This window comes from Penaeus chinensis, chromosome 32, assembly GCF_019202785.1.
Source record: "Penaeus chinensis breed Huanghai No. 1 chromosome 32, ASM1920278v2, whole genome shotgun sequence".
Classification (NCBI taxonomy): Eukaryota; Metazoa; Arthropoda; class Malacostraca; order Decapoda; family Penaeidae; genus Penaeus; species Penaeus chinensis.
Genome location: NC_061850.1, coordinates 7,366,828 through 7,392,213, shown reverse-complemented (window position 1 = coordinate 7,392,213; position 25,386 = coordinate 7,366,828). Strand labels below are relative to the sequence as shown.

Genomic DNA, 25,386 nt, shown 5'->3' with positions numbered 1-25,386 from the left:
CAGTAGCAGTGACAGCTCAAGTGATAGTTCTGATGACAGCTCAGATGAGAGTGTGGTGGTGGAGAATCGTGAGGGCACAGAGCCTAAGGACATTGATTCATCCATGGTGGCCTCAGACCGATCGTACGCAGCAGACCACTCGAACACATCCCTCATCGTGAACCCTGCAGCAACGAGCGAGCCCTCCTTCACGGCTGACCACTCGGCCTCGGAGCTGATGGTGGATCCCTCTGCACAGGCCACCCTGGAGGGCGCAGGAGGAGAGCTGAACTCAGCCTCCTCCACTGCACCCAAAATTGTCAAGACCACTACAAAGAAGACCTTTGTGCAGGATGCAGAGGGGGTCTCAGAGGATATTGTCCAGAGAGTGGAAGACCTGGGGACAGGAGAGGTTGAGTTGAACACCCAGAGCCAAAAGGTGGGAATCCACTTGCACTTTTTTTTAGTCTATATCTCGCTCTATCTCTCCTCATCTCACAAGAGGCGGAACTTGATTTGTATCACATCATGGGATTGTAATGAATGTAAATTTTTCTTTCTTTCTTTTTTTTTGTTTATTTATTTTTCTGTTTTTTGTTTTTGTTTTAGAAATTTGATTGTTGCCATGCATCCTTTTAGTGCTGAATCCCTTGCTAGTTGAGCATGTTCCCTGATTTAGAGCAAGTCCAAAAGCATGTGGCTTTTTCTGAATATTTTTGAGTATTTCCTAAATCAGTTATATTTGATATTGAATCTTGACATAAATATGATTGTCTCTATTTGTTTACCTTAATTTTAAGTTGCCTTTTATAAATCAGCTCGAGAGATGTATATTAAAAGAGAATAAACACACCTTCAGAGAGGTGTAGTCACTCGCTTCAATGCCTCAGTTTCAATACTGTTTATTATGTAAGCTATTTATCCTCAGCACTGCATCTTAGCGCTGAAGAAAAAAGATTAAACCCAAACCCATTTGTTTGGCTGAATGATGCATGTACATAGCCTTTTTGACTTGGTGGGTTTGCTGCAGGCTGAGCATGCTGAGGGTGAGGGAGAGAAGCCTCATGTTGTAGCTACAACTGTTACCACCATCACGGCCCAGAGCATGGAGGACAAGAGCACCAAGGAACGGACGCAGCAGGTATGTCCCCGAGTATGGGAAGGAGAAGGAGTGGGTGGGATGGAGGGAGGGCAGGAGGGAGGGAGGCCAGGGTGAGGGGATGGAGTTGTGAAGGATCTGTTTTGGAAGGGATTTGGAGGATTCGGTCCTCTTTGTACTTGTGTCTCTGCACTCAGTTTCACATTTACACTCGCAATTACACATTCAGGTATAATCTCAACCATACTTATATTCTTCATTCACACATTCACTCCCCTGATACTCACTCACATTTTCTCAAGTAACAGAACACAGCACAATTCAACATGCATGCAAAAGCATACATGCACTCACACATGCACTCACACATGCACTCACACATGCACTCACACATCACACACACACACACACACACACACACACACACACACACACACACACACACACACACACACACACACACACACACACACACACACACACACACACACACACACACACACACACACACACACACACACCTCTTCTCTTCTCTTCTCTTTTCTTCTCTTCTCTCTTCTTTCTGTCTCTTCTCTCTCTCTTCTCTTCTCTCTCTCTTCTCTTCTCTTCTCTCTCTCTTCTCTTTCTCTTCTCTTCTCTTATTTATCTCTCTTCTCTCTCTCTTCTTTTCCTCTTCTCTCTCTTCTTTTCCTCTTCTCTCTCTTCATTTTTCTCTTCTCTCCCTTCTCTCTCTCTCTCATCTCTCTCTTCTCTCTCTTCTCTCTCTTCTCTCTTCTCTCTCTTCTCTCTTCTCTCTTCTCTCTTCTCTCTCTTCTCTTCCCTCTCTTCCCTCTTCTCTTCCCTCTCTTCCCTCTCTTCCCTCTCTTCCCTCTCTTCCCTCTCTTCCCTCTCTTCCCTCTCTTCCCTCTCTTCCCTCTCTTCTCTCTCTTCCCTCTCTTCTCTCTCTTCTCTCTCTCTCTCTCTCTCTCTCTCTCTCTCTCTCTCTCTCTCTCTCTCTCTCTCTGCCCCCCCTCCCCCCCTCCCTCTCCCCCTTTCTCCTTCTCCCTCCCTCCCTCCTTCCCTACCTCCTTCTTCCCATCCTCTACTCCTATCATCTCATTTCTTCTGCCCCTTAACTCCCAGTCTATCTCCCTTTCTCTCTCCTCTTCACATTTTCTCTTATTTCTCTTCCTCTCTTCCTCTGTCTATACAACACAGACAAGTAGTAGTAATCCCAGAAGAATAATGCCTAGTAACCCTTTTACTTCCCCTCTCCTTACCAGGTCCAGGAGAAGACCTTCGCATCAACCACCATGACAACTGGCACGACACAGGAGCAGACAGTGGTGACGCAGGAGGTGAAGAAGCAGTCACGCTCCATTGTCCCTCAGGATGCAGTGGCCATTGACAAGCAGGTGAGGCTCAAGATAGGATGGGTGAGGAAGGGAGGATGAGTAAAGCAGGATTAGGGCAGGTGTAGACTGTGATGGGGCTCCAGATTTTTTTCCGTATGTTCTCTCTATTTTTTTTTTTTTTTTTTTTTTTTTGTGTGTGTTTGTGTTTGTGTTTTGTGTGTTAGGTATTTTCTTTTTAATTTTTTTTTTCTCTCTCTTTTTTAAATATCTTAATTGCATGTAGATGAGCTTGAAAAATGATGGATTGATCGATGTATTGCTAAAAGTAGCATGAGGAAAGAGAAGTTAATAGTATTACAACAAAGTGCATTACTGTCAGTCAACAAGTAAATGAGATGCTGATATTGTAACCTTGTAATGACTGTGATAAAAAAAAAAAGCTTTTGTGAATGCCCAATGATTGAAATGAGCTATTTATCTCTCTATTTGGCTTAACTTATCTCTCCAGAACATTATTTGCAAAGCTCTTGCCATTTTAGATAGATTTTTGCCATATTTACTTTATTCTTCAAGTTTGTTTTGAAGTTAGATTAATGCTTGTCTTGTCAAAATTATTTTCATGTTTTCAGTATTATCAGTTTACCCTCAGTATAATTTGTATCTAATTCAAAATGCATGATTGTTTTTTTGTTATTTTTGTATATATGAATTTACATTCCCCTTTAACCCCCTACAATTTACTATTAAGAAGATTATCCTTACTGATAGCATCTGTAGTTATAGTAGAGTGCCCCCCCCCCCCCTTGTTCCCTCCCACCTACGATACTAGGCTTCTTAAGCTTCAGTGGTTTATGAATTAGAAAAAAATGGCAATGATAAAGGAAAAGAAAAGAAAATGAAAGGAAAGAAAGAGAAGAGCTGAACTGCCTCATTCCTGCCGCTCTGCATGTGATAACCCTTGCATTAACCCCCCGACTTGCTGAATTCTTCCTTGTGGCGTGAAGGGTCAGGGCGGCCAAGCTGCTACCCCCTACTACCCCCCGGGAGACTTTAGCGGCAATGCACGCGCCCGAACCCTCTCCAGCGGAAGTGACGATTCAGGCACCTCAGTCGATCCCTTGGACTCTGATTATGATTTTGTCAACAAGGTTAGTTTTTGGTTTTGTGATGATTTTCGTTTTGTTTTGTTTTGGTCACTTTTTTTTTAAGATTTGTTTAAATTTTGGTTTTGTTGTATCGGGAGATCTCCAGGATTTTGACAAATGGAAAGACAGAAAAGAACATTTGAAAATAATCTTTTCATTTTTTTTTTTTTTTTTTTTTTTTTTTTTTTTTTTTTTTTTTTTTTATCCCCTCTTTATGGATCCTTTATTGATCTTTTTAACAGTGATATTAGGAAGCCTTCATTTATTTTTTATTATTATTTTTTCATCTGATTTGATGAATTTAGTGCAGACTGTCCCACAAAAAACAAAGTATTTTCACTTGCTTGTGATTAGAAAGACACTTAGATATTCAAATGATAAGGTTTTTAGAGCTAGCCCTCTAAAAGTAATTTCTTACCTTATGCCTTTGACCAGATTTTAAAAAATTAATTGGAACTATTAAATGCTATTTCTCTCTCTCTCTCTCTCTTTCTCTCTCTCTCTCTCTCTCTCTCTCTCTCTCTCTCTCTCTCTCTCTCTCTCTCTCTCTCTCTCTCTCTCTCTCTCTCTCTCTCTCTCTCTTTCTCTCTCTCTCTCTTTCTCTTTCTCTTTCTCTCTCTTTCTCTCTCTTTCTCTTTCTCTCTCTTTCTCTCTCTCTCTCTCTCTCTCTCTCTCTCTCTCTCTCTCTCTCTCTCTCTCTCTCTCTCTCTCTCTCTCTCTCTCTCTCTCTCTCTCTCTCTCTCTCTCTCTCTCTCTCTCTTTCTTTCTTTCTTTCTCTCTCTTTCTAACCTCTTTCTCTCTCTCTCTCTCTCTCTCTCTCTCTCTCTCTCTCTCTCTCTCTCTCTCTCTCTCTCTCTCTCTCTCTCTCTCTCTCTCTCTCTCTCTCTCTCTCTCTCTCTCTCTCTCTTTCTTTCTCTCTCTCTCGCGTGCGCATGCTCTCGCTCTCCTTTTCTTTCTTTCTTTCTTTCTTTCCTTCTTTCTTTCTTTCTTCTATTTGTAGGATCACTAATAAAGCACAGGTAGTTGACATGAGAAGCGAGCTGAACAATTACAAGGATGTAAAGTTCAGAATAATATAAATCCAAGTGAAAGAATAATTGGAAATCAGAATTCTCAAACTCACATTCCTGAGAGGATCACTTTTTTCCCCAATTTTTCCCCCAATTTTTCAATCACAAACAAATGAAAATTAGAAGAGAAAAAGAAAAAAGGTAATGAGAAAAGTAAATGCAGCCAAGATTTCCCATTACGAGAAAATGGCATACGCTAGGCTAAAACAGGTGAGTACAGAGGCCCCCCGGTTCCCCCCTGACATGAATTAGGAAAAAAAAAATTCTCTCCGCAGGATGGCATTGTACCGACTGAGGCCCAGATGTTTGACGCAAGTGGCGTCGACACCTCCACCATGAGCGTGGAAACCCCCCCTGTGGTAGAGACGGAGTTGCGCAAGGTTGGTTGGCGGAGGGAGAACAGTATTTCCGGCTCGTTTGGCTCTCGGATATACGTTTTTTTCTTTTTTGTTACGTTTAATTTTTATTTGCACTAGTTTGATGCACTTGAGAGTCTTGAGTATGCAAGGAACCATTTATCTTTCTCATAATCTCTCTCTCTCTCTCCTGCTTGGTAAAGTTTGTTGTGTAATGTTGTTTGAGGCTGCATTATGAGAAGTGTCTTTGCATCCTTTAAAGAGACATATATATATTTTTGAAGACTGGGAATTGCACCCAAGAGGATATCAGTGTCTTGTGGTATTTATTAGTTTTTTTTTTTTTTTTTTTTTTTTTTAATTATTATTTACCGTTATTTTGGTTTTGTATGCATGGATTAAAAATTGCATGAGCATCTCCTTAAAGATAAAAACAAAAAAATAAGTTTGCTTCATTCATTAAAAAAAAAAGAAAAAAAAAGTTGTGCAGCCTCTACTTTTTATATATAATTTCTTTCTTTTTATTTTCCGTTATTTGGTTAGTGTATTTTTTTATAGTCTTTTACAAGAGCATTTACTAATTCACTTGTTTGATATCGCAAAAAGATCCTGTTTTGACAAGATTCACTTTCACATCATGTTCATTTATCCTTTGAAAGATTTGTGCATACATTTTATCATGATTATTGATTATGATTATTATATAGCTGTTATGTGTATATTACTGATTGGTAGTGTTACAGTTATTATCATATAAAGCAGCATCAGTATGTCATATTTGTCTAGTTTTATCATTCTTTCCCTTTCTTTTTTTTCTCTGTCTGATAATCATTATTATTGTTTTTATTATTTTTATCATTATTATTATTATTATTATTATTATTATTATTGTTATTGTTATTGTTGTTAATGAAATTGTTATTGGTATTTTTATTTGTATTTTTTATATTAGCAATTCATAATTAACATTGGTTAATACTATTATCATTTTGATCATCAGTATTATATTATAGTTATAGTGGGATTATCTTTGATTTTTTTTATGATTGAGTACTAGGTGTAGTCTTGAGGTCAGTTTACTTATGGTCAATATGTTTAACATTTGAAAATTGTGGAACCGTTGAACTGGAGCACGACACGTCTCTACAGACCATTCAGTACTGTTTTTATGTATTCCTCTTTAGATATTTTACTTTTTGTTAGCAGTCAGTTCGACTCTTGTCACCTCCATCGTTACACATTTTTGAATGGGGCTTGATGTCTCAGCAAATTCTATCTGACCTTGATTTAGTGTTCTTTCTGTGGATGAAAATGTAATATTGTCCTCACATTTGTCATTGCAGGAGTTTTGCCTGGTACAGTTGAGATAGATGCTATTTTTGATTTTGAATTTGCTCCTAAAAACAATAAAGATGTCTCAGTATTCCAGATGTTGGTTAGAGTATAGTCATGTGTGAGCAACAGCTGACCACTTCCTATCAAAAGTAAAGAGGACATATTATTTTATTTGTTTATATAGTTATTGCTTTTCTTTTTTTTATTATTATTATTATTATTATTATTATTTTAAAAAATTCTTTGGCAGCTTATTTCTCTAAGAAGAAATTTAAATTGTCTGAGAAAAAATGGAACTATAGGTAAAAATAGTTGATTCCTTCGTGATGACTTAGTCTTTGAAAGTTAAATTGTAGAAAGTTTATGTATTTAATTCTAGTTTGCTGTGCTTGGAAGTCTTTGGCAACTTACAGCCTAGTCCTGATTCGTTAAGTCGTTGCCCTTCTTTTTTATAAGGAATATCATCAGAGTTGCATTATCGTTGTGATGGCATGGCAATGGTCTTTAATTAGGAAAGAATAGAAAAAAAACCCACAGAAGAGAGATAAGTGAAAGCCACATATTGGCTGTAGTGTGCTTCCACATAGGATACTGCTATACTAGTCAATAGCAAACCAGTACATTATGTCAAGGAGCAGAGCTAGAAAGACATTTCCTGTGTATATCCACTATACCATTAGAGGTTATTGCTTTTTATGTTGTTATTATTATTATTATTATTATTATTATTATTATTATTGTTATTATTACTATTATTATTATTATTAATTATTAATTATTATTGTTTTTGTTACTGTTATTGTTATTATTATTTTTACTGATATTATCATTATTGTATATACAGTTTATTTTATTTTATTTTATTTTATTTTATTTTATTTTTATATTAGTTTACAATCACTACTACCATTTTTTATATTAATGATGCTGTTACTTCTATTACTTGTACTATTATGTGCCTATCACTTGTTATTATTATTACCTTTATTATTAGTAATATTATTATGTTTACTGTTATTATTTCAGTTCTCATTAAAGTCATCATAATTTTGGTTATGAATTATCATTGTCATCATCATAATCATTGTTCCCTTTTTTTCACTTTGAAACTAAACATTAATAGATTTTAATCCATGTACAATAGTAAGTTACATCACATAGAAAAGCAATTTCAGTTTTATTATTCACTATTTTTCCTCCACCTCCTCCTCTTCATCCTCCTCCTCCTCCTCCTCTTCATCCTCCTCCTCCTCCTCTTCCTCCTCCTCCTCCTTCTCCTTATCTAACTCTTCTTCTTCTCCTCCATTCTTCTTCAACATACCACAGTAAAAGTTGAGATCAGTGACTGAATTTTGTGATTATTTTTATTGTTTAGATATTTTTAGTCTCCATGTATCAGTAGGCTGGTAGTGCTACTAGTTTTGCTCTCACTCATTCACAGCTACTCACTCATGATATTTCATTACCATTTTTTCCTCTCTTTTTTTTTTTTTATTCCCATTGTCATGCAAGTTTGCCATGTGCGCTCTACAGACCGAGCCCTCAAGTGTGTGGCTTTGATTTCCGCCAGGTGTCTGTGCTGGGAGGAGAGCTTATTGACGAGGAGAATGCCGAGGTGATCAGCTCTCAGGCCATCACTTCCCGAACCCGCACTGTAGAGACCATCACTGTAGGTGTCCTGTCCCATCGTGTCCTGTTTCCTACTCGTGTCCTTTCCCAGGGAGTGTTAGGTAGTACCAGTCCAGCCCAGAACACTACTATCATTACCTCTCCCCTCCCCTCCTCTTCATCTACCCCCACCCCAACCTCTCCTCTTTGCCCTACTCCAGGTACTCTGTCACTGATGACGACTACCACGTCAGACTTTGTGACTTTTCAGGGAGTTTTTGGCGATGTGACCCCACCTCTAGCTTGCAGCAGTCCTGTGTCCCCTGAAGAGAACCCTGTATCCAGTCATTTTACTGCGTCTGCTAACCGTTCCTCTGACAGTGTGTCTTATGATCAGTCTCAGGACTCTGTTTTTTCATGTGTGAAGTCCTCATCCCCTTTGCTTTGTGTTCCCTCACTTCCACCCCCAACAGTCACTTCAGCACCAATCCCAGTTCCGAATGCCAACTTGTCTTCTCCACCACGTGTCTCTCTCGCTCCTGTCTTCAAGGCAACAGAGAGTCGAGTACCATTATTGTTGTCATCACCATTAGCATCCTCTGTGCAGAGTATCCTAACATGTGTCACCACACCACAGCCCTTGACCAATGCCATCCCACCCTTGTTGAGTGAATCTGAGAATGAATCATCAGAGAATGCCTGTTCTTTAACCCTAGAATTCTCAATTTCATCCTCTTCACACTCATTATCAGTCTCTTCAGAGTGTCTGTCTCCTTTACTAAGTCATTCAGATACTTCTAGTAAACTAAATACAGAAATTTTATCCTCACTTGAGAATCCCCCTATTATTACCTCTAATAACTCTAAATCTACTATGCAAATTTCATTATCTTCACAACCAAGATCCCCAAATGAAGTTTTGACTTCTGTTCCTTCATCAAGAGTGTTAGTCTCACAGAATTCCTCTGTAATCTCAACTCCATTAACTGCATCATCAAATTATCATTCAACTTTGCCTAATTCCCTTTCACTCATGCAAAAATCTATCAAAGCTGTGTTAGATGCCCCAGCTGCTATTTCTTCGTTGATTCATCCAATATCTCTAGCAAACCCAGGAACTGTTCCAGCTTCAGGGGACTCCGCACACATTGTTTCTCCAGTCTCATCTACAGTTAATGCAGACTTTGCTTATGCATCTATTCCAATTTTATCAACACCTTCAATTGTTCCAACCTTATCCATGTCAGTGGCAGTTCCTCCAACCTCCATATCATCAGAGCCAGGCATTTCAAGCTCACTAAGTTCAACACTGGGCATCCAAACCTCTTTATCTTTGCAGTCAAATGTCCAAAATATTTCCTTGTTTCTACGTGACAACTCAACCTCGTCAGATTCAATAAATAGTTTCGATCCAGCATTGGTTAGCTGGGCACCACATGATTCTACATCAATGAACTCTCCAGCAAGTGTTGCAGTGATGAACACTTCTCTATCACAAAGTGTATCAGTCTCACCATTAGTAAATCCCTTGTCAACCCCAGGAAGAGACTCCATTGTTTCAGATTCGTTTCTTTTGTCTTTGGGCGTTCCAGCATTAGAAATGCCATCAGATATTCTAACTTCAGTAAAAAAGTCACACACTGTTCCAACTCCATCAATCTCATCACCCATTCCTCCATTATCAGTAACTTCCTCAGTAGTGCCAGTGCCAGAATACTCCACACACATTGTTCCAACTTCATCAAGTCCAACTTTATTGGTTTCTCCTCCAGTCTCTTTGATTTTAGAAAAGCCACCACCAATTGTTCTGGGATCAGTTCCCAAAACTTCATCAGTCTTTTCACCAATTGTTTGTACTCCATTGAACTTCAAGCCAGTTGCCTTAAGTTCACCAATTCCAACATTGGACACAGAAGCTCTTCCTTGGCTTTCATCAGTCTCTTTACCTGTTTCAGAAAATGCATCACCAATTTTCTCAAGTCCACTGAATGCACCATCCATTGCACAAACCTCACTGAATACACCAAAGACTGTTTCAACCTCATCAGATACACAACAGATTCCTTTGACCTTCAGGAGTTCATTACACACTATTCCTGCTCAAGGAAATTGGCCATTTGTTGTTCCAAATCCTTTATCACATTTATATAGTTCAGAGCCATCATCTTCATGTGATGCTAATGTTGCAACTGTGTTCTCATCTTATTTATCAGATACTCAAAACTCTGTGTCTTCTTCCTCTCTGACAACTCTTGAAACAACCACATGTGTTGTAACACCCTCCCCACTACTTAGTCCTTGTATAATACCAGACATTGTGCCTGGCATAATTCCCACTTATAGAAATAGTCCCCCCCTTGTTTTAGCCAAAGAACCTGAAATACCAACTACTTTAGCTGATTCATCTTCTGATTCCTCTTTTTCTTTGGATTCATTGGAATTTGCCACAGACATGTTGCCTCTCCTTCTCTATGAAGAGGGCGTTCCCTTGTCCCTATCAACATTACAGGATGACTCTGTGGTAGGCATTGATGGAAATGTGTCAGAGAGTTCAGAGTATAAAACTGAGCTAGATAGAATACATGTTTCTGTACATGCCCCTTTACTTCCTTCCCATTCATCATCAGTATTATCTGTTCCCAATGCAACACTTTCACAAAAGGCTGAAAGAGCTGTATTAACATTATCAGTATCCTCAGCTCCAAAATACAGGAGTGCTTTTAACAGAGGATACACAACAGCAACATATAGAAATCCAAATGTCCTTTTACCTACCCTTCCTGTGACAAACATCACATCACCTCACACCATATGTTCTTCTGTCTCAGTTTTAACGGATACTTTTTCCAGTTTGGAAACCCCAAATTCAGCCTCCATTGTTTACTCATCCCCTGCCTCATTGCCATATTTAATAGCATCCTCATCATCAGGATCAGTGATAAAACAGTGTGATTCATTAACCAGTAAGCCAAGTCAATATGCATCTGACACTAACTTATTTGAAGATAAAAAATCTAGTAGTGTGAATAGAAACATCATTTCATCTCATTGCATAATCCCTAGTGGGAAAGGCAAAAATAGCTCTTTAACAAATGCTTCCAATAGGTTGAAAGCTTATAGGAGTGCCTTTAACAAGGACCAGACAACAGCTGTATATAATAGATACAGTCCCCAACTTCATACATCTGTGACACCAATTTCATCTTCCAGTGTTTCTTCCACCCCAGGATTCTCAGAGCCCATATCAACCCCCTCTCTATCATCATCCCGTGCACCTTGTGAATCAAGAGCAGCAATTTTATCACTCTCAGTGCCACACTCATTGGCAGATTCTCTCTCTCCATTCTCAAATCAGTCTACTTCAACAACTGTTGAATCAAATTCACTTTGCCTGTCATCTTCACCAAAAAATGTGCATTCATCATTATGTCTGTCATTTTGTTCATCTTCTTCCAACATTCTGCCAATCTCAGAGTTGCAGAAACAGATAAGTTCAGTATCTGTTAATTTACAAAACTTGCCGTCACCTCATGAGTCACCACATAAACTTGGATTTGCACCTTCAGTTCCTCAGAGCTTGCCATTTAGTTTAAGGTCTTCTAAACCATTGTCAGTGTCAGTAGCTTCTCCTCTTCCCAGTTTTTCAAGTGCTCCCTTTGCATATGTTTCTCAGAAAAAAGCTTTTAAAGGTTACAGAAGTGCTTTCAATAAGGGACAGACCACTGCTGTTTACACACAGCTAGGTCAGTTTCCCTGTGTATCAACATCAGTCACTTCTGACTTCACAGTTATACCATCATCATTACCTGAAGTGACTTTGGCAATACTGCCATACACAAAATCTAACACAGACATTGTATCACCTCACAATTTCACATCAGTCTCAAGTTCATTTCATAGTTCAGCTCTTTCCACTTTGACTCCACCAACGTTGGCTCCTATTGTTTATTCATCTCCAGTCTCATTTTCCAAATTATGTAGTATTTCCTCCAACATACTCCCAACCATATCATATAAAAGTTCTCAACAGCCGAGTAATGTCAGTGATGTGGTTATACATTCCCCAGATTTAGATAACATTTCCAGTCACAGAGGACAGGAGAAAGAATCTGCAGCAGAGGAAAGCAGTATCTGCTTTGATAATTTCCCGCACATTTTGCCCCAAATTGAAACTATGTCCCATAGGCAGGTGACTCCAGGGATTAGCAGTGAAGTACATTCTTATTGTGCATCCTCTTTTGATAATGCTTTATCTCCCAATATTCAAGATCAACCTCATTCTTCCCAAGTGAAGCTTGTCTCTGATATGTCTTCAACAAAAACTGAGACAAACATCTTAAGCTCAAAAAGAGAAGAGTCAAGAAATTTACATTTTGAACCAAAGTTAAATTCTGCATGTAGTTCCTTATGTACCAGTTGCAAAGGCTGGAACGAATTCTCAAACGCTGAGTGTACAGAGAAAAGTACAGCAGACCAGTGTTTGAAAACCCTTCTGATGAGTGTGCCAAGGAATGTTCCCTCCATGACTTCGTATGAAAATAGTTACCGAATTGCTTCCCAATCAATGTACATGGTGTGCATAGTTGGTAGTTTCCTTTACATTTGTAGCTTCCCTGCAAGTGAAGTTATTTCCCTTCTCATTTTGCTTCTTGTATTTTGGGCTGGTGACTGATTTTGTATGGAGATGAAATCTGAAAAATCACAGGACATTTTCAATATAGATGAAATAATTTTGATTTCTATTATTTACTAAATTTGTGAATAAGTGGAACATGTGGCATTTCAGAATTCATCACTCCTTTAAGGGGAAGGACCCTGGTGGTGGTAGATGGTTAAGTTTTTGCCTTATATGCATATTTAGTGTGGAATGATTCGATATATCTTATGATTTTAGCTTTTTCATGTACAGTGCACCCTTTTCTGATTTCTCAAGAAATTGACACTTTTCTTTCATTGTTTCCCCAAAGGTTTCAGGTTTTAGAATCTCTTGTGCACTGGATTTTATTTATTGACTGAATTCCAATCATCCCCCATGTTGGTTTTGGGTAAAGACAACTGATTGTGTAAAATTGTTTTGATTACGCTGAACTGATTTTGTAAGCACCACTTGCTCTTGCACCCTTTTTCCACCATCTATATGATATGATTCACTGGGATCTGTTGATTGTTGACTAAAGTTCTTGCACTGGGAAATGGATTTATTATTTCAATATATTATTTTAGAAATAAAAGCTGATAAGCAAGTGTATATGTTTGTAGTGTTATGTGATGGTCTCTTAAAAGAATGGAGATGCAACAAGTATGTTTATTTAGGTAATCATTGTAATAGGATTCTTGAAGCAATCGCTTTTAACATTTGTTAAAAAAAAAGCATCAATATCAGTTATACACAAAATTAACACAGTACAGGCTCTATCAAAAACAAAAACAGAAGCCTCCCAAATAAATAGAAAAAGAATAGCTAATCTTCAGCCACACTTTCCGCAGTACAAAACTGAGAAGGACGGGGTAGTGGAGACCAGAGTGGAGCAGAAGATCACAATCCAGAGTGACGGTGACCCAATTGACCATGACCGTGCTCTGGCTGAGGCCATCCAGGAGGCCACCAGGATGAACCCAGACATGACGGTTGAGAAAATCGAGATCCAGCAGCAGTCTACGGAGTAAGAGTTGAGTAAGTATGTCTAAATATTTTGATGTTCTTGGTTTTTCTACTTGTTGCTTTCGATCATTTCCTCCTCCATTTCCTCTTCCTTTCTCCTCCTCCTCTTCTGCCTTTCATCTCCTCCTCATCCTCTTTCTGCTCATCCATTTTCCTCCTTCCTCTTTTTTTGTTAAATTATCATATAACTTGCCTTCTGATATTGCTTACATTTTTTTTTTTTTTTTTTTTTTTTTTAATATTTTGATTGTTAATTCAAGAAAAGTTTACTGACTTACTGTTCAGATATTTATTTTATAAATTTTCTTTCAGATTCTCCAGTTGAGACATCAGAGACCCAGTGTTAACTCCTTTATAAATGGCAGCTTTACCGAGATAACCACCACATCGGCTTTTGAAACATTTTCCCCCATTAAGATTTGAGTCCCGCATGCTAGGCCACTGCTCGGCAATCCGGGTCGTTTTGCTTCTTCGGCAGCAACACGGGCCTATAAAAAATTATGAAAAATATAAGCGATAGGCAGCCCCCTTTCTTAGAGACTATAGTTTTTCTGACATTAACATTTAGTTTTGACAAAAATGTGCTTGCAAACTTACCAATGTGTAAGCTGTGTTTAGCAGGGAAGTGAGTAGTAGATCGATACATTGTGGCATATCCCAATGCTTCTAACCCAGTAATTTTGTCAGGTATTTTTACCTGGTATAAAAGCAAGAAAGATAAAAAAAAAAAAAAAAAAAAAAAAAATATAGAACACTTGCATTTTTTAACTTTTAATAAGAGAAAAGATTTAAAAAATGCTGTCTTCAGATGATCTTTTAAACTTAGATTTTTATATCTCCCTTGCTCCCCCCAGTTTTCTTTGGTCTAGAGATTATGATTCATGGATGGTAAGCAAGCAAGCAAGCAAGCAAACAGCAATAGCAGCAGCCCCTGGATACAGCGAGAAAAAAGGTGTTTGCAGAGTAGAGTATAGCAAACCTTGATATTCTGGTTGAAGTAAAAAGAAAATGCACCTTCCCTTGCAGTTCATCAGATGTGTAGAGACAAAAGAATAATAATGATAATGAAAGAAAATTTTAACTAAAACCAAAAGCTTCAAATCTGCTTTTCAGTTTCTCTTGGCTGGCTTGCATACTGTTGTGGTGCAAAGCTGAGGAACTGTTTATGATTTTGTGTGGTGTCTCTACAAGAGGTCTATGGTGAATGACACTCAGAATAGGGGTGGTAGTCTTTCGGAAGTGCCTCGCCTGTTATTATTACCTTTTATTTTTGGGTTAGAGCTAAATGATATGTACTGAAAAATTCATTATATATATATATATATATATATATATATATATATATAATATATATATATATATATTATATATATATATACACTTTTCTTTTTTTTCTTTTTTTCTCTTATTTGTATGTAAAATGCTTGTGTGCATAGAAAATGTCACACAGTGGATTATTCTATTTCTCAAGACACGAAAAGGAATTTAAGGAAATATAAGTGAAAATATATATATATATATATATATATATATATATATATATATATATATATATATATATTTATAATGTATGTAATTCAGTTTAGGAATGTAATGCAAGATTTTTATTTTTCACTAAAAGTTCTATATAGTTTAGGTTGGTCTCTCTAAGAGCAATGTGATTATCATGTCAAGAGCAGCTTCATTGGTAGGGAAAGTCAAGCTTGAGAGAAAGTGTTAATGTCGGTGAAAATTCCAGCTCCAGCAAAAGTAATCAGAGTTAGGTGAGGCTTCCCACACCAAAGTACAACATATCTATTAAAAGGACCAGTACAGTGTATTGATGATGGTGGGAACATGCCACTTTGAAGTCGGATTTTAAGTAATTCTAATGATTTTTCTTTATATCTCTGGTGACGATGAACAGTATCAAGAACAAAGCTGTTCAGACATCAGAATAAAGCTTAGTGAGAGACCACTCTTTTATCAGTTTTTTTTTTTCTTTTTTTTTCACCATATTTTTTATGAAATTACTTTGTCACTATATGTTTCTTCAAGGAAGAAATGCAGAGGTAGAGAAAAAATATTAATGATAATTATAATGATAAGTTATTAAATTAACTGTAATTTGGGAGTGGATTAATCATTACTTGACATCAACTCATTGCTTAAAATGTAAACATCTCCCCCTTTAAATAAAACAAACAAAAAAATAAAAAAATAAAAAGAGAAATTATTATAGAATAAGTCCCCTAATATTTTGTGAATAAACCATCGCGTTGTGATCGCTAGGCATACGCTTGTCTAAGGAAAAGATGAAATAAAAAGCAAATCGTCACTCTCAGGGCTTTGTCCGAGAAAGCGCCAGCCCTCGGAGAGGCGGGTGAGAGGTGGGTGCCTTTGTTCAGTTTTTCGATGAAGGGGGGAGGGAAATGGGAGGGGAGGGTCTGAGGGAGGAGGAGAAGGGCCGTCGCCGTTGTTCATCAAGTGCCTGCCACCATTCCACACGGCTGACAGAGTCCCTGCTTCTTGATCAACAAAAAATGTTGGCAGAGAAAGGGATGATCCCATCAAGAGGTTGGCTTGAGTTTTCACTTCATTTGTACCTCTTCTCATTCCCCATCCCCCCCACCCTTGGATTGCATTAGCTTACTATTATTGTTATGTATATTTTTTCTTTTCTTTTTTTTATTATTCCATTCTATATTTTAATATTTTGTTCTTATACTAATATGTTCAAGAGAAGTTGGTTGGTTGAACAGCTTTATTCCTAATGGTCAAGATGTATATTATGCAATGAAAACATAGTGTTAGTGCTTGAGGATTGCGATGTGCCCATTTTTCCACCGGAATTCCACGTGGGGACGTATTTTACATTGAGCCTATATTAGGCTTCCTGTTGTGCTATGTTGAATTCCGGCTGACTAATACCGGGACCCAGAGGCTCAAATTGGTATCTTCCTCTGAATCCCTTGGAGCTTTCCAATTTAATTGCATTTCTTTGACAATGCTGGTGGAAGTTGGTCGTCATTGCGATCTTTCGAGCCAAACATAGTGTTACGTGGGTCGTGTGTGGAGCTGCTTTTCCTCTCCCACTTGTTCTGTGGTGGACTCGGTGTACAGTGTATGAGTCGTAGTTGTGATACTCCTTCAACCTGTAATGTCTCCTTCTTGAGTATGTAGTTATTACAGAATAAATCTAAGAGAGACACCCCCTCCCCCAAGGAAAAATGTACAGAATGCCTTTTTTCTCTCTTTTTTTCCTTCTACTTTCTTCTTCTATTCTAATAATGCTCATCTCCGATGCATCACCGTGAAGATAACATATCCCCCCAACCCAGAGTGAAAGATGGAGGCAGACAAACACCGTTTCACGATCCACGAAATACAGAAATTAGACTTGAACTCCTTATCAGAGTTGGGCCAGTGTCATCACACACAGCAGCTATAGCAGCTAGTTCATTAAGCATATGTCTATAACTATAAATTGGTGTAGACAGACTGAACAACTGACTTAATTCGCAGCAACTTCAAAGAAAAAGAAAAAATCCCTTAAGTGCATCTTACCACTCAGCACTGATAAGGAATCTCAAGCATTGTGTAGAATCAAAGGTTATTTTCCACTTATATGTAGTTTAGATCTGAAAATAAGGCAGCAGAGTGAAGCCATACGCTCGTAAGCTTCCGACTCATCTATTACGCGCAGCGAATGTAGATTCTAATTAGCTTTAGCAAATGCCAGATGCAGAGTTGCGTATCTTCTTCTGTTTTTAAAAGTTATTATTTTTTTTGTTAACCTTTTCTAATTTTATTCATTCCGATTGTGCACTTAGAGTGTGCGGTTATATTGAATCTCTTGAATATATGCACCTTTCTTTTTTTTCTCATTTCACTTTGCTGTACTTATTTTCACATAAGTATCATCACTGCTCTGTGAAACGACCATGTAAACAAAACACATTAATATGTGAATGCAGCTTTCAAAATATGTATTGTTGTAACCATTATTTTTTCTTCTTTTTATTTTCAAGAAAATAAATGTTAGGTAAGTTTCATTGCTGTTTATTTAATCCATAACATGTAAAACACTAAATCATGTGGTAATTTGTATTACACTACAAGCCTGCAACATTTATTACTAGCTAAGAAATACCTTTATCTTAAACAAAAAAAGGAAAATAAGAGAAAAAAGTTTGGGCAAATTTACTATTCCAGAGTGGCTATTACTACCATTGAGTTTGCACACTTATACTCCATATATGATATGGGGTCTTTTCACAGTGCTGATGGTAATGAACTTGTCACTTATGGCTCCACCTCATGAGACATATGTCATGGAATTATTATTAATAGGTAGACATACTAATCTCTAATGAGTACTATGATAATTAATGCACAAAAGCTTTGAAATTTTTCACTGGATGAAAAAATGTTCATGGCTCTGTGTACTTGTAATGTAAATTCAGTAGCAGCATTACAGTGACAGAATTGAAAGGATAGAAAATCTTTAATTGATTTACTGATGCTTTCAGATCTGGAAGTTACTTGAAAACTTTTGGCTGTGCTATTCCACAGATATGCCACAGCAGTATTAAGATCCTATAAGACTTGGAATTATGATTGCTCAAAAAATAATGGAATACGTACTGACCATTATCAGTTGTGAACTTTCTTTTGGATGAAAAGGAAATTATTCCTTTGACTGCTTACACACTCACTTGGTGAGGGCAAGAGACCAGTAAATGATATTAAAGACGCCTACAACAAAAGGAATGCTAATTTTCCCAAAAGTCAGAATGAAAGTTGGAGTGACCCTCACTCTCTGCTTGCACATAACATGTAGCTTTTTCAAACCATTTCCAGCTCTAACCTGGCCACCAAATCGATCATTAGACCCATCATTTCTGTCACTCTGATCATCCATAGTGCAAATCTCGTGATCATCTTGTACACAGATGGATGCGGTATGGATGAGAATAACCATGAAGATTATGACTATGCAGAAGAAGAGCCAAATATCAACCATTTTGAAGTACGATGTCTTGGGAAGAGTTTCTGAAGTTTGTGTAAGGAGAGAGGACAGCACTAAGAGGGATGTGAGGGAAACCATCACGCGGTCCTGTTAAAAAAAAAAAAAAAAAATACAATGATCATGCAGATGAGGCATTTAGTCATGAGTTTATACATATTGCGAAACAAAAGCAAGTAATGTCTTAAAACTGACGTATTTTGAGGAGCACACTAGTTACTTTTGTTTTTATACTGTAGCTTTTAAGATAAATATAGTTTATGTGGAAAGGAACACGTTGTTCTTTTTGTTGATCTCGTTTTTTTAATTAACAATATTTTACTCATGTACTGATGTAATTATCATCTTTAGAATAACTTACATTGAAATCGTGGACCTTAAAGTAAAAGGTAATATATGCTATGACGATCATTATTGAAGTTGGCAGATATGTCGTGACCAAATGATATCCACTCTGCCTGATCAGGACCATGTCAAGCTGCAGGAGCAAAAGAAAATGAAATGCAAATATTAGCTTAACGTGAAAGAGATTATTGCATACAATTTTACCAGTTGCGAGAAACAGAACAATTTATCAAGAATATAATTATTTGAGATATATTACGTGAATATTGTTATAATTTTGTTCTGATGTACAGCTTCTTTGGCGCATTTATTAACACGCAAATAAATAGTAACTACGGATATCTAACAAAGAAGGAAAATCTACTATATTTTCTATAAAAAAATAACCTAAAACCAAATCCAAAAGCTGCTCTCAGATTTGTTTTATTTTCAAAACTCTTTCATGAATAAGTGTATCAGAATAACCAAGATCCCAAACTTAAATTTTAATTGCCTCACCTTCAAACTGCTGTAGCTGGAGTTATCGTTCACATCAACCATCGTCACATCGCCGACCACATACTCAACCAGTTGCCTTCTACCAAGAAACGTGACGTAGTCTGCCACCAGTTTTACGTACATTTTCGTGGCAGACTGAGTTTGGAAGCTCATCGTGCAGATCTGTTTTGTTACATATAAAAAGGGAGTGTAAATAATTATAGTACACACATTTTAATTCTTCATCTTGAGGATCTGTTGTTCACAAGTATTATAATCATTATTATCACCATTATCATCATTAACATTAATATCATTATCATAGATCATCATAACTAGTTCTCTAATATTAGTATTACCTGTGTATCGAATGGATACATCTGAAGTTCGAATGTGCAGCCATACAAGACGTGATACTTTCTCTCGAGCAAGAGCTGGGCTGTGCGACCGTTGTACACTTCAACTGAAAAACATAGGAAAAAGAGTCCGTATTATTGCGATGAAGGCAACAGAGAAAAAGGAAACGTTTAAAAAAAATGTTTCGTCTTTAAAATGACAGTCGACTATCCAACGTATTTTTTGTTTTTGGATAATCGACTGTACTATTGAAAATTTCAGTATAGACATTAGAGATAAACGCGATGGATAATTTACACAAATGTAAGATCTCAGTGATGAAACGATATATAACACTTTCTGAAAAACTAGCATAAACTATTTTACTATAAAAAAAACAAACAAACAATTGTCTAATCTGCAATCAATTCCCTTCCCGAAATGTTATTTCAGTAACCCCCCCCCCCCCCACAGTCGGAAAGTCCTCAACGCCCAATCAATAAGTATAACCCCAAAGTAAACAATTAACACATACTCTCATGTACAAACGTCATATCCGATGGTATTGGCTGTCCCCTTTTCAGAACATAGACTTTGGTCTCTTCGTCGAGCAGGCTTCGTCTGTTTCCACGAGCGCTTTTGAAACTTAATGTGGGAACCCAAATAGATTTCTTTTCCGTCTGTGTAAGAGCATTTAGGTCTGTTTCATCTTTGAGGTTCTCGAAGAAAAGCCGTGCGTCGTACCACCTCATCTAGAAGAAAGAGGGAATCCGCTGTATTATTGCATATGGCATAAACCAAAATAGACTACGACCTTCTGAGGCCTGTTAGTTATTTTGGCTATTTGAATAGTTATATAAGTTTTACCTATAAAAATAATACAACTCAGCAAATGTGAGTCGCATGCGTTTCCTGTCTCAAAATAAATATTGAGACATTTACTTATCGACCAAGCAGTACGAAGTACAGTCATAACAATACACAATTTAAATATCATAAATACCTGCAGAATAAAATCAGCGGTGAATTCCATATTGACAGTGTTGATAGACGTCAGGGTAACGACGTAAACTCGAACCAGGACGTTCAGGGCTGTTCCATTATCAATAGATGGAGGTGGAATCTCTGGTCGGTAGCCGTCTGTAATTTGCTGTAATGACTGAAAAAAAAAACTTTATTTGGCTAGTAAACTTTGCGTTGAGTAAAATAGAAAAAACAAAAACAGAAGAAATAAATCTTGATGGAACTGAATTGTTATATCTCTTTCCTTAAACGAAAATATTGGTTAATCAGCTATCCAACACTTAAAATATATACATGAAGTACAATTACTAACTTCCTACACAAAAATGACATTATGAAAACTGAATTCTACATGCATTAAAAAAGTCCTTAAAACTTTGACCAGTGACCAAAAATAATAATACACTCAATGTAAAATATAACACAGTAAATATTAATGACAAGAACAATGATAATGTTAATAACAACGATGATATTAGTAATAAAACAGTAATAATGACAATCCTCACCAGTACACTGCAATCTTCTTCGTCAGAATAATCATTGCAGTTTGTGCGTCTGTCACACCGCTCATTAAAAGCTACGCAGGACCCATCTCCGCACGTAAAGTACCCGGAGCTACAAGCCGATAAGGTTAGCTTCAGAGTAGACGGACGGCCAGAACACAGAGCCGAACTGAAGGACCAGGTGTGACTTCCTATTGGCAATGGTGTTCCTCCTCCTCTTTTCTGGTGGGGTCAATATGGTGGATCTTTTGAGTTGTGATTGTATGATTGTGATATGCAATCTTTATATATAAGTCAGATTAAAAGCGGTGTTAAGTATATGAATTTAAAAATATATATATATATATCACCTGCATACATATCCCTCTTATGAGTAACACACCTCTTGTATTGGGCGGATGAGGAATTTTTTAATGGAATTGTCTGTAGACTACACTGCAGCTAAATAAATTCCTGTATATGAATCGTAACCGGGAAAATTCCCATTATTGTATCCTGCCTTTAAGCTTATGAATGGCTTTGGCATGACCAACCTTCATGACGCCGTAAGTTTGGTTGTTCCACAAGGACTGCATCACGTACGTCTGGTTTTCGGGACTCCAGAATATGTGGGATCGTCGGGAACCAGTGAAGTGTGGGTATCCATTCTTGTCTCCTGCTAATACATAGTGCAAATCGAGAACCGAGTTTTTACATAAGCCTAAAACTTTCACCTCCGTGAGCTTCGTGAACTGGCATGACCAGCACAGGGTTCGGCTGTTGGAAAAGGAGAATAATTAACAAAAGAGTCCCAAAGCAAATCGACACTGGTAATTACACAAAACACATAGGTACTTGGGAGATAACGAGATTTTAAAAGCAACAAAAAGCTCTAGTTGTTTACCCACCTCTTATCATGGGAACTTACTCGAAAGACACATGACATCAGGAGAATATATATAACCATAAAAAAATACGTGCGCACAAAATAAACATTAAAAGAACAAGAAAAATAAACCCCCAAAGCTTCCTACAAGCATGTGACATCGACCCATCGTCCAGGAGAGTAAAACATGGAGACGCAGTTTTCTTCCCGATATCCATTGGGTTCGTAGGTGTTCCAACTCCCTGGGTAACTTAGCTTCTGGCCGGTGCCACTGTCTTCCCAAACTCCTGTAAGCATTTCAAGTGGCATTAAAATGAATGTCGATTTTTTATGTAGTTTCCCTTGGATTGTGAAAAAGCTAAATGTAAACAGATACTACTTTTTAAATCTTATTAGCCTTATGCTTTATCTATGTAGGCCTAGAGTACGTTGAAGAAATCTAAAGATATATTTTTCATGGCCAGTATATATATCATTCACCAGCCTTTAAACATAAACTTCCAATATTTTCTCAATCGTTCTTTCTTATTTCAACCCCTTTTCAATTTTTTTCAATAATTACCTTCCTCTCTGACATCGGAGTAACCGACCCACAGATAGATGTGGCCAAGGTTATTTTTACAGAGTGGGTAATAGGACATTGTGTGATTATGTAATAGTTCGTTTTCTCTTTCTGATGCTGGAGCAGACATTTTCCCCTGAAAAAGAATATAATAATATAGTAATACAATCATTATATCACAATAAAGACATTATATCATATAAATGATAATGTTCACACGAAATACTGTGAAATTTTTGCTTTGCGTTTCCAATTTAAGTTAACCCAAATAAAATATACGACGGTAACCAAAGAGTAGACTAAGCACCACCCAACCTTCAGGAGGCTACAGAGATGAGTGGCTTCGGGAAAGGGCTTCGGGTCGGCCATCATGATGTGGGTTATGGGCATTTGGGTAACCATTTCGCGCGGCAGGTCCCGGATCTCGACTTCCCCGTGCATCTCCCACGACGAGGTTAGCCAGCTGACTACATTGCCTGCGTGGTGTTTTGTTCGGTTATTCGTTTGCTTGTTTGTGTGTTCGATTCTTGGCTTCTCTGTTTAGTGTTGATTGATAGATAGATAGATAGATAGAGAGAGAGAGAGAGAGAGAGAGAGAGAGAGAGAGAGAGAGAGAGAGAGAGAGAGAGAGAGAGAGAGAGAGAGAGAGACGGAAAGAGAGAGAGAGAGAGAACAAAAGTGAGTAAAATTCACGTATTTTCAAACCTCAAAACTATCTCCATACCACAGCTAGAAATCAATAGCGTTAGTAAATAAAAGTCACCCACGAAGTTGAGACTGACCTTGCAAGTTGGACTGGAAATTAGCAATATCATTTATCATGACGTCGTCCAGTGCATAATCCCAAATGTGCAGTGCTGTTATCTCCCCTGATAGGGACTGGTCCTCCTGAAAATGAAATGTAGAAAATATATATAATAATAATGATGATGATGCATGTTGTGGCAACCACAACATGCATCATCATCAACATCAACGGTAGAGGTAGAATGATCGTGAGATGATGATGATGATGATGATGATGATGATGATGATGATGATGATGATGATGATGATGATTGATGATGATGATGATGATAACAAACTATCAAGGATAACAGAATCATGAAAAAACGAAACAAAACGAGTTAAAAAAAAAAAATCCTTAACAATACCTCACAAAAGCATCATACCAATAACAGGATTCACACACGCACCTGAAACCCTCCTCCGAGCACGTCTTGGTCTTGGCCCAGAATTAAAACTCCATCGCCGTCTATGCTCTTGTTGATTAGCCTTATGTCGCCTTGATCCCTAACGGAAATACGTGAATATCAACCACAATAATTCAAGACGCCAATAATCCAGGGCAATCAAACAAATGTATTGAATAATAACTTTAATATAATCTAATGAAATACCAAAATACGATCTTACCTGATGGTGATTTCACCCTGAACGGCCATGGCCCAATCTCCCGAAGAGAGGTTGGCCGCTAAGCAATAATGCCGCCAATGCCACAGGGGTGTGCTTTGCTCCGAGGTGTTCAGCGCTCCAACTAACTGCATTCGGAAGCCTCGGGTGGTGTGGTCTGTTAGGAGGATTCTTATTATTATTATTTGCTCTTCATATTATTATTTGTTATCGTTACTATTATTACTACTGTTATAGTCGTTATTATTTTCATTATCAGTATTGTTACAGTTGTGATTATGATAGTTACTACTTTAGATATTATTATTTTATGACTATTATTAAACCACATGAGGAGGCAAAAATAGCGGAATGGTCTTCGGCATACTTGTGCATTTTATTTTTCCTTTTGTTGCATTTTACATGATGATTGTTATTCTTGTTTCTGCTATTATTATCATATTCTATATTGCTGTTATCAATGCCAAAAAATCTTGTTCCCACGATTATTATCATCTTCCTTGTGTCAGCATCAAAATCATTAATTTGCTATCGTTATTATCATTATCATAAAACAATAAATAATGAATAACTAAATACTTACTGTAAATGCAAAATGTAGCTAGTTATAGTTACATAGATTTAGCATTTAGGAGAAACACACACAAATAAATCAGTAAAAAATGTGTACATACAAAAGTCCCACCTAATCTGATGACATTATTATCCTCGTCACTGATAGCGTAAGACAGAACCACAGACTCTCTCCGGTAATAGAAGAGGCGGAGTCTGTAGCAAATAGTGAAGGCACTGAGAGACGTCAGGTTCTGTGTCAAAATGGCTGCGGACGAGGCGCTCGGAGACCCCGTTGGCTGGAACCTGAAGACTCTCTCACCGATGCCTGTTGTGGTTGTGGCAGAGGTGGAATGATCGTGAGATGAGGAATGGAAGGTGGTGGAAGGAGAACGGAAAGGTGTGTGGGAACGGGGATGGGGAAAGGAGAAGATGAACAGTGGAAATGAGGAAAGAAAGATATAAAGTTAGGAGAGGAAAAAAAAAAAAAACGAAAGAAAAGTACAAAATTAGAAAGGCAAAAGGGAAAGATAAAGAAGAAGGAAGCGGACAAAAGAAAGGTAGAAAGAGAGAACGGTAAAAATGTAAGGAAAGGGAGGAAATAGGATACAGGAAAAAGAGGAGATGGAAACAAGGAAGCGACAGAACAAGAAGGAAAAATATATAGAAAGACACATAGAAGAGGAATGATTAAATAAAATTAAAACATAT

The 25,386-nt window shown here is 37.5% G+C and overlaps 2 protein-coding genes across 13 annotated transcripts in view; one reads left to right on the top strand and one right to left on the bottom strand.

Moving 5' to 3' along the window:
- The window catches only part of LOC125042552 (band 4.1-like protein 3), a 79,752-nt gene extending 62,130 nt beyond the window's left edge, over positions 1-17,622 (top strand). For 7 of the 12 annotated variants that reach the window (XM_047638245.1, XM_047638244.1, XM_047638246.1 and 4 more), the window contains 8 exons: positions 1-418; positions 1,010-1,120; positions 2,341-2,472; positions 3,417-3,560; positions 4,903-5,007; positions 7,889-7,987; positions 13,414-13,600; positions 13,901-17,622. The exon at positions 1-418 is cut by the window's left edge and continues 845 nt beyond it. In XM_047638245.1, coding sequence (XP_047494201.1) covers positions 1-418; positions 1,010-1,120; positions 2,341-2,472; positions 3,417-3,560; positions 4,903-5,007; positions 7,889-7,987; positions 13,414-13,593 — 1,189 coding nt within the window. In that variant the 3' untranslated portion in view covers positions 13,594-13,600; positions 13,901-17,622. The remainder of the gene's footprint in view (positions 419-1,009; positions 1,121-2,340; positions 2,473-3,416; positions 3,561-4,902; positions 5,008-7,888; positions 7,988-13,413; positions 13,601-13,900) is intronic. The other 5 variants (XM_047638249.1, XM_047638255.1, XM_047638248.1 and 2 more) reach the window with 4 other exon arrangements.
- LOC125042554 lies at positions 15,748-25,106 on the bottom strand. Its single transcript, XM_047638256.1, has 15 exons — positions 24,809-25,106; positions 24,127-24,280; positions 23,907-24,003; positions 23,493-23,598; positions 23,026-23,246; positions 22,711-22,846; positions 22,297-22,435; positions 21,817-22,039; positions 21,287-21,505; positions 20,758-20,913; positions 20,290-20,506; positions 19,778-19,881; positions 19,440-19,601; positions 18,958-19,074; positions 15,748-18,686 (listed from the first exon to the last, which is right to left on the bottom strand). The coding sequence occupies exons 2-15, from the start codon at positions 24,255-24,257 to the stop codon at positions 18,282-18,284; spliced, it is 2,433 nt and encodes an 810-aa protein (XP_047494212.1). The 5' UTR covers positions 24,258-24,280; positions 24,809-25,106; the 3' UTR covers positions 15,748-18,281.
- Positions 25,107-25,386: the final 280 nt, after the last annotated feature.

Bases quoted from the DNA above. Each gene is read 5' to 3' on its own strand.
- LOC125042554 (XM_047638256.1), bottom strand. From the start codon at position 24,257: ATGCAGTTAGTTGGAGCGCTGAACACCTCGGAGCAAAGCACACCCCTG. The intron at 22,040-22,296 runs GTAGGAAGCTTT...CTTTTCCAACAG, and splicing joins TGGGTCGATGTCACATGCTT to CCGAACCCTGTGCTGGTCAT. The intron at 20,507-20,757 runs GTATTTATGATA...TCTTTCTTCTAG, and splicing joins CCGCTGATTTTATTCTGCAG to ATGAGGTGGTACGACGCACG.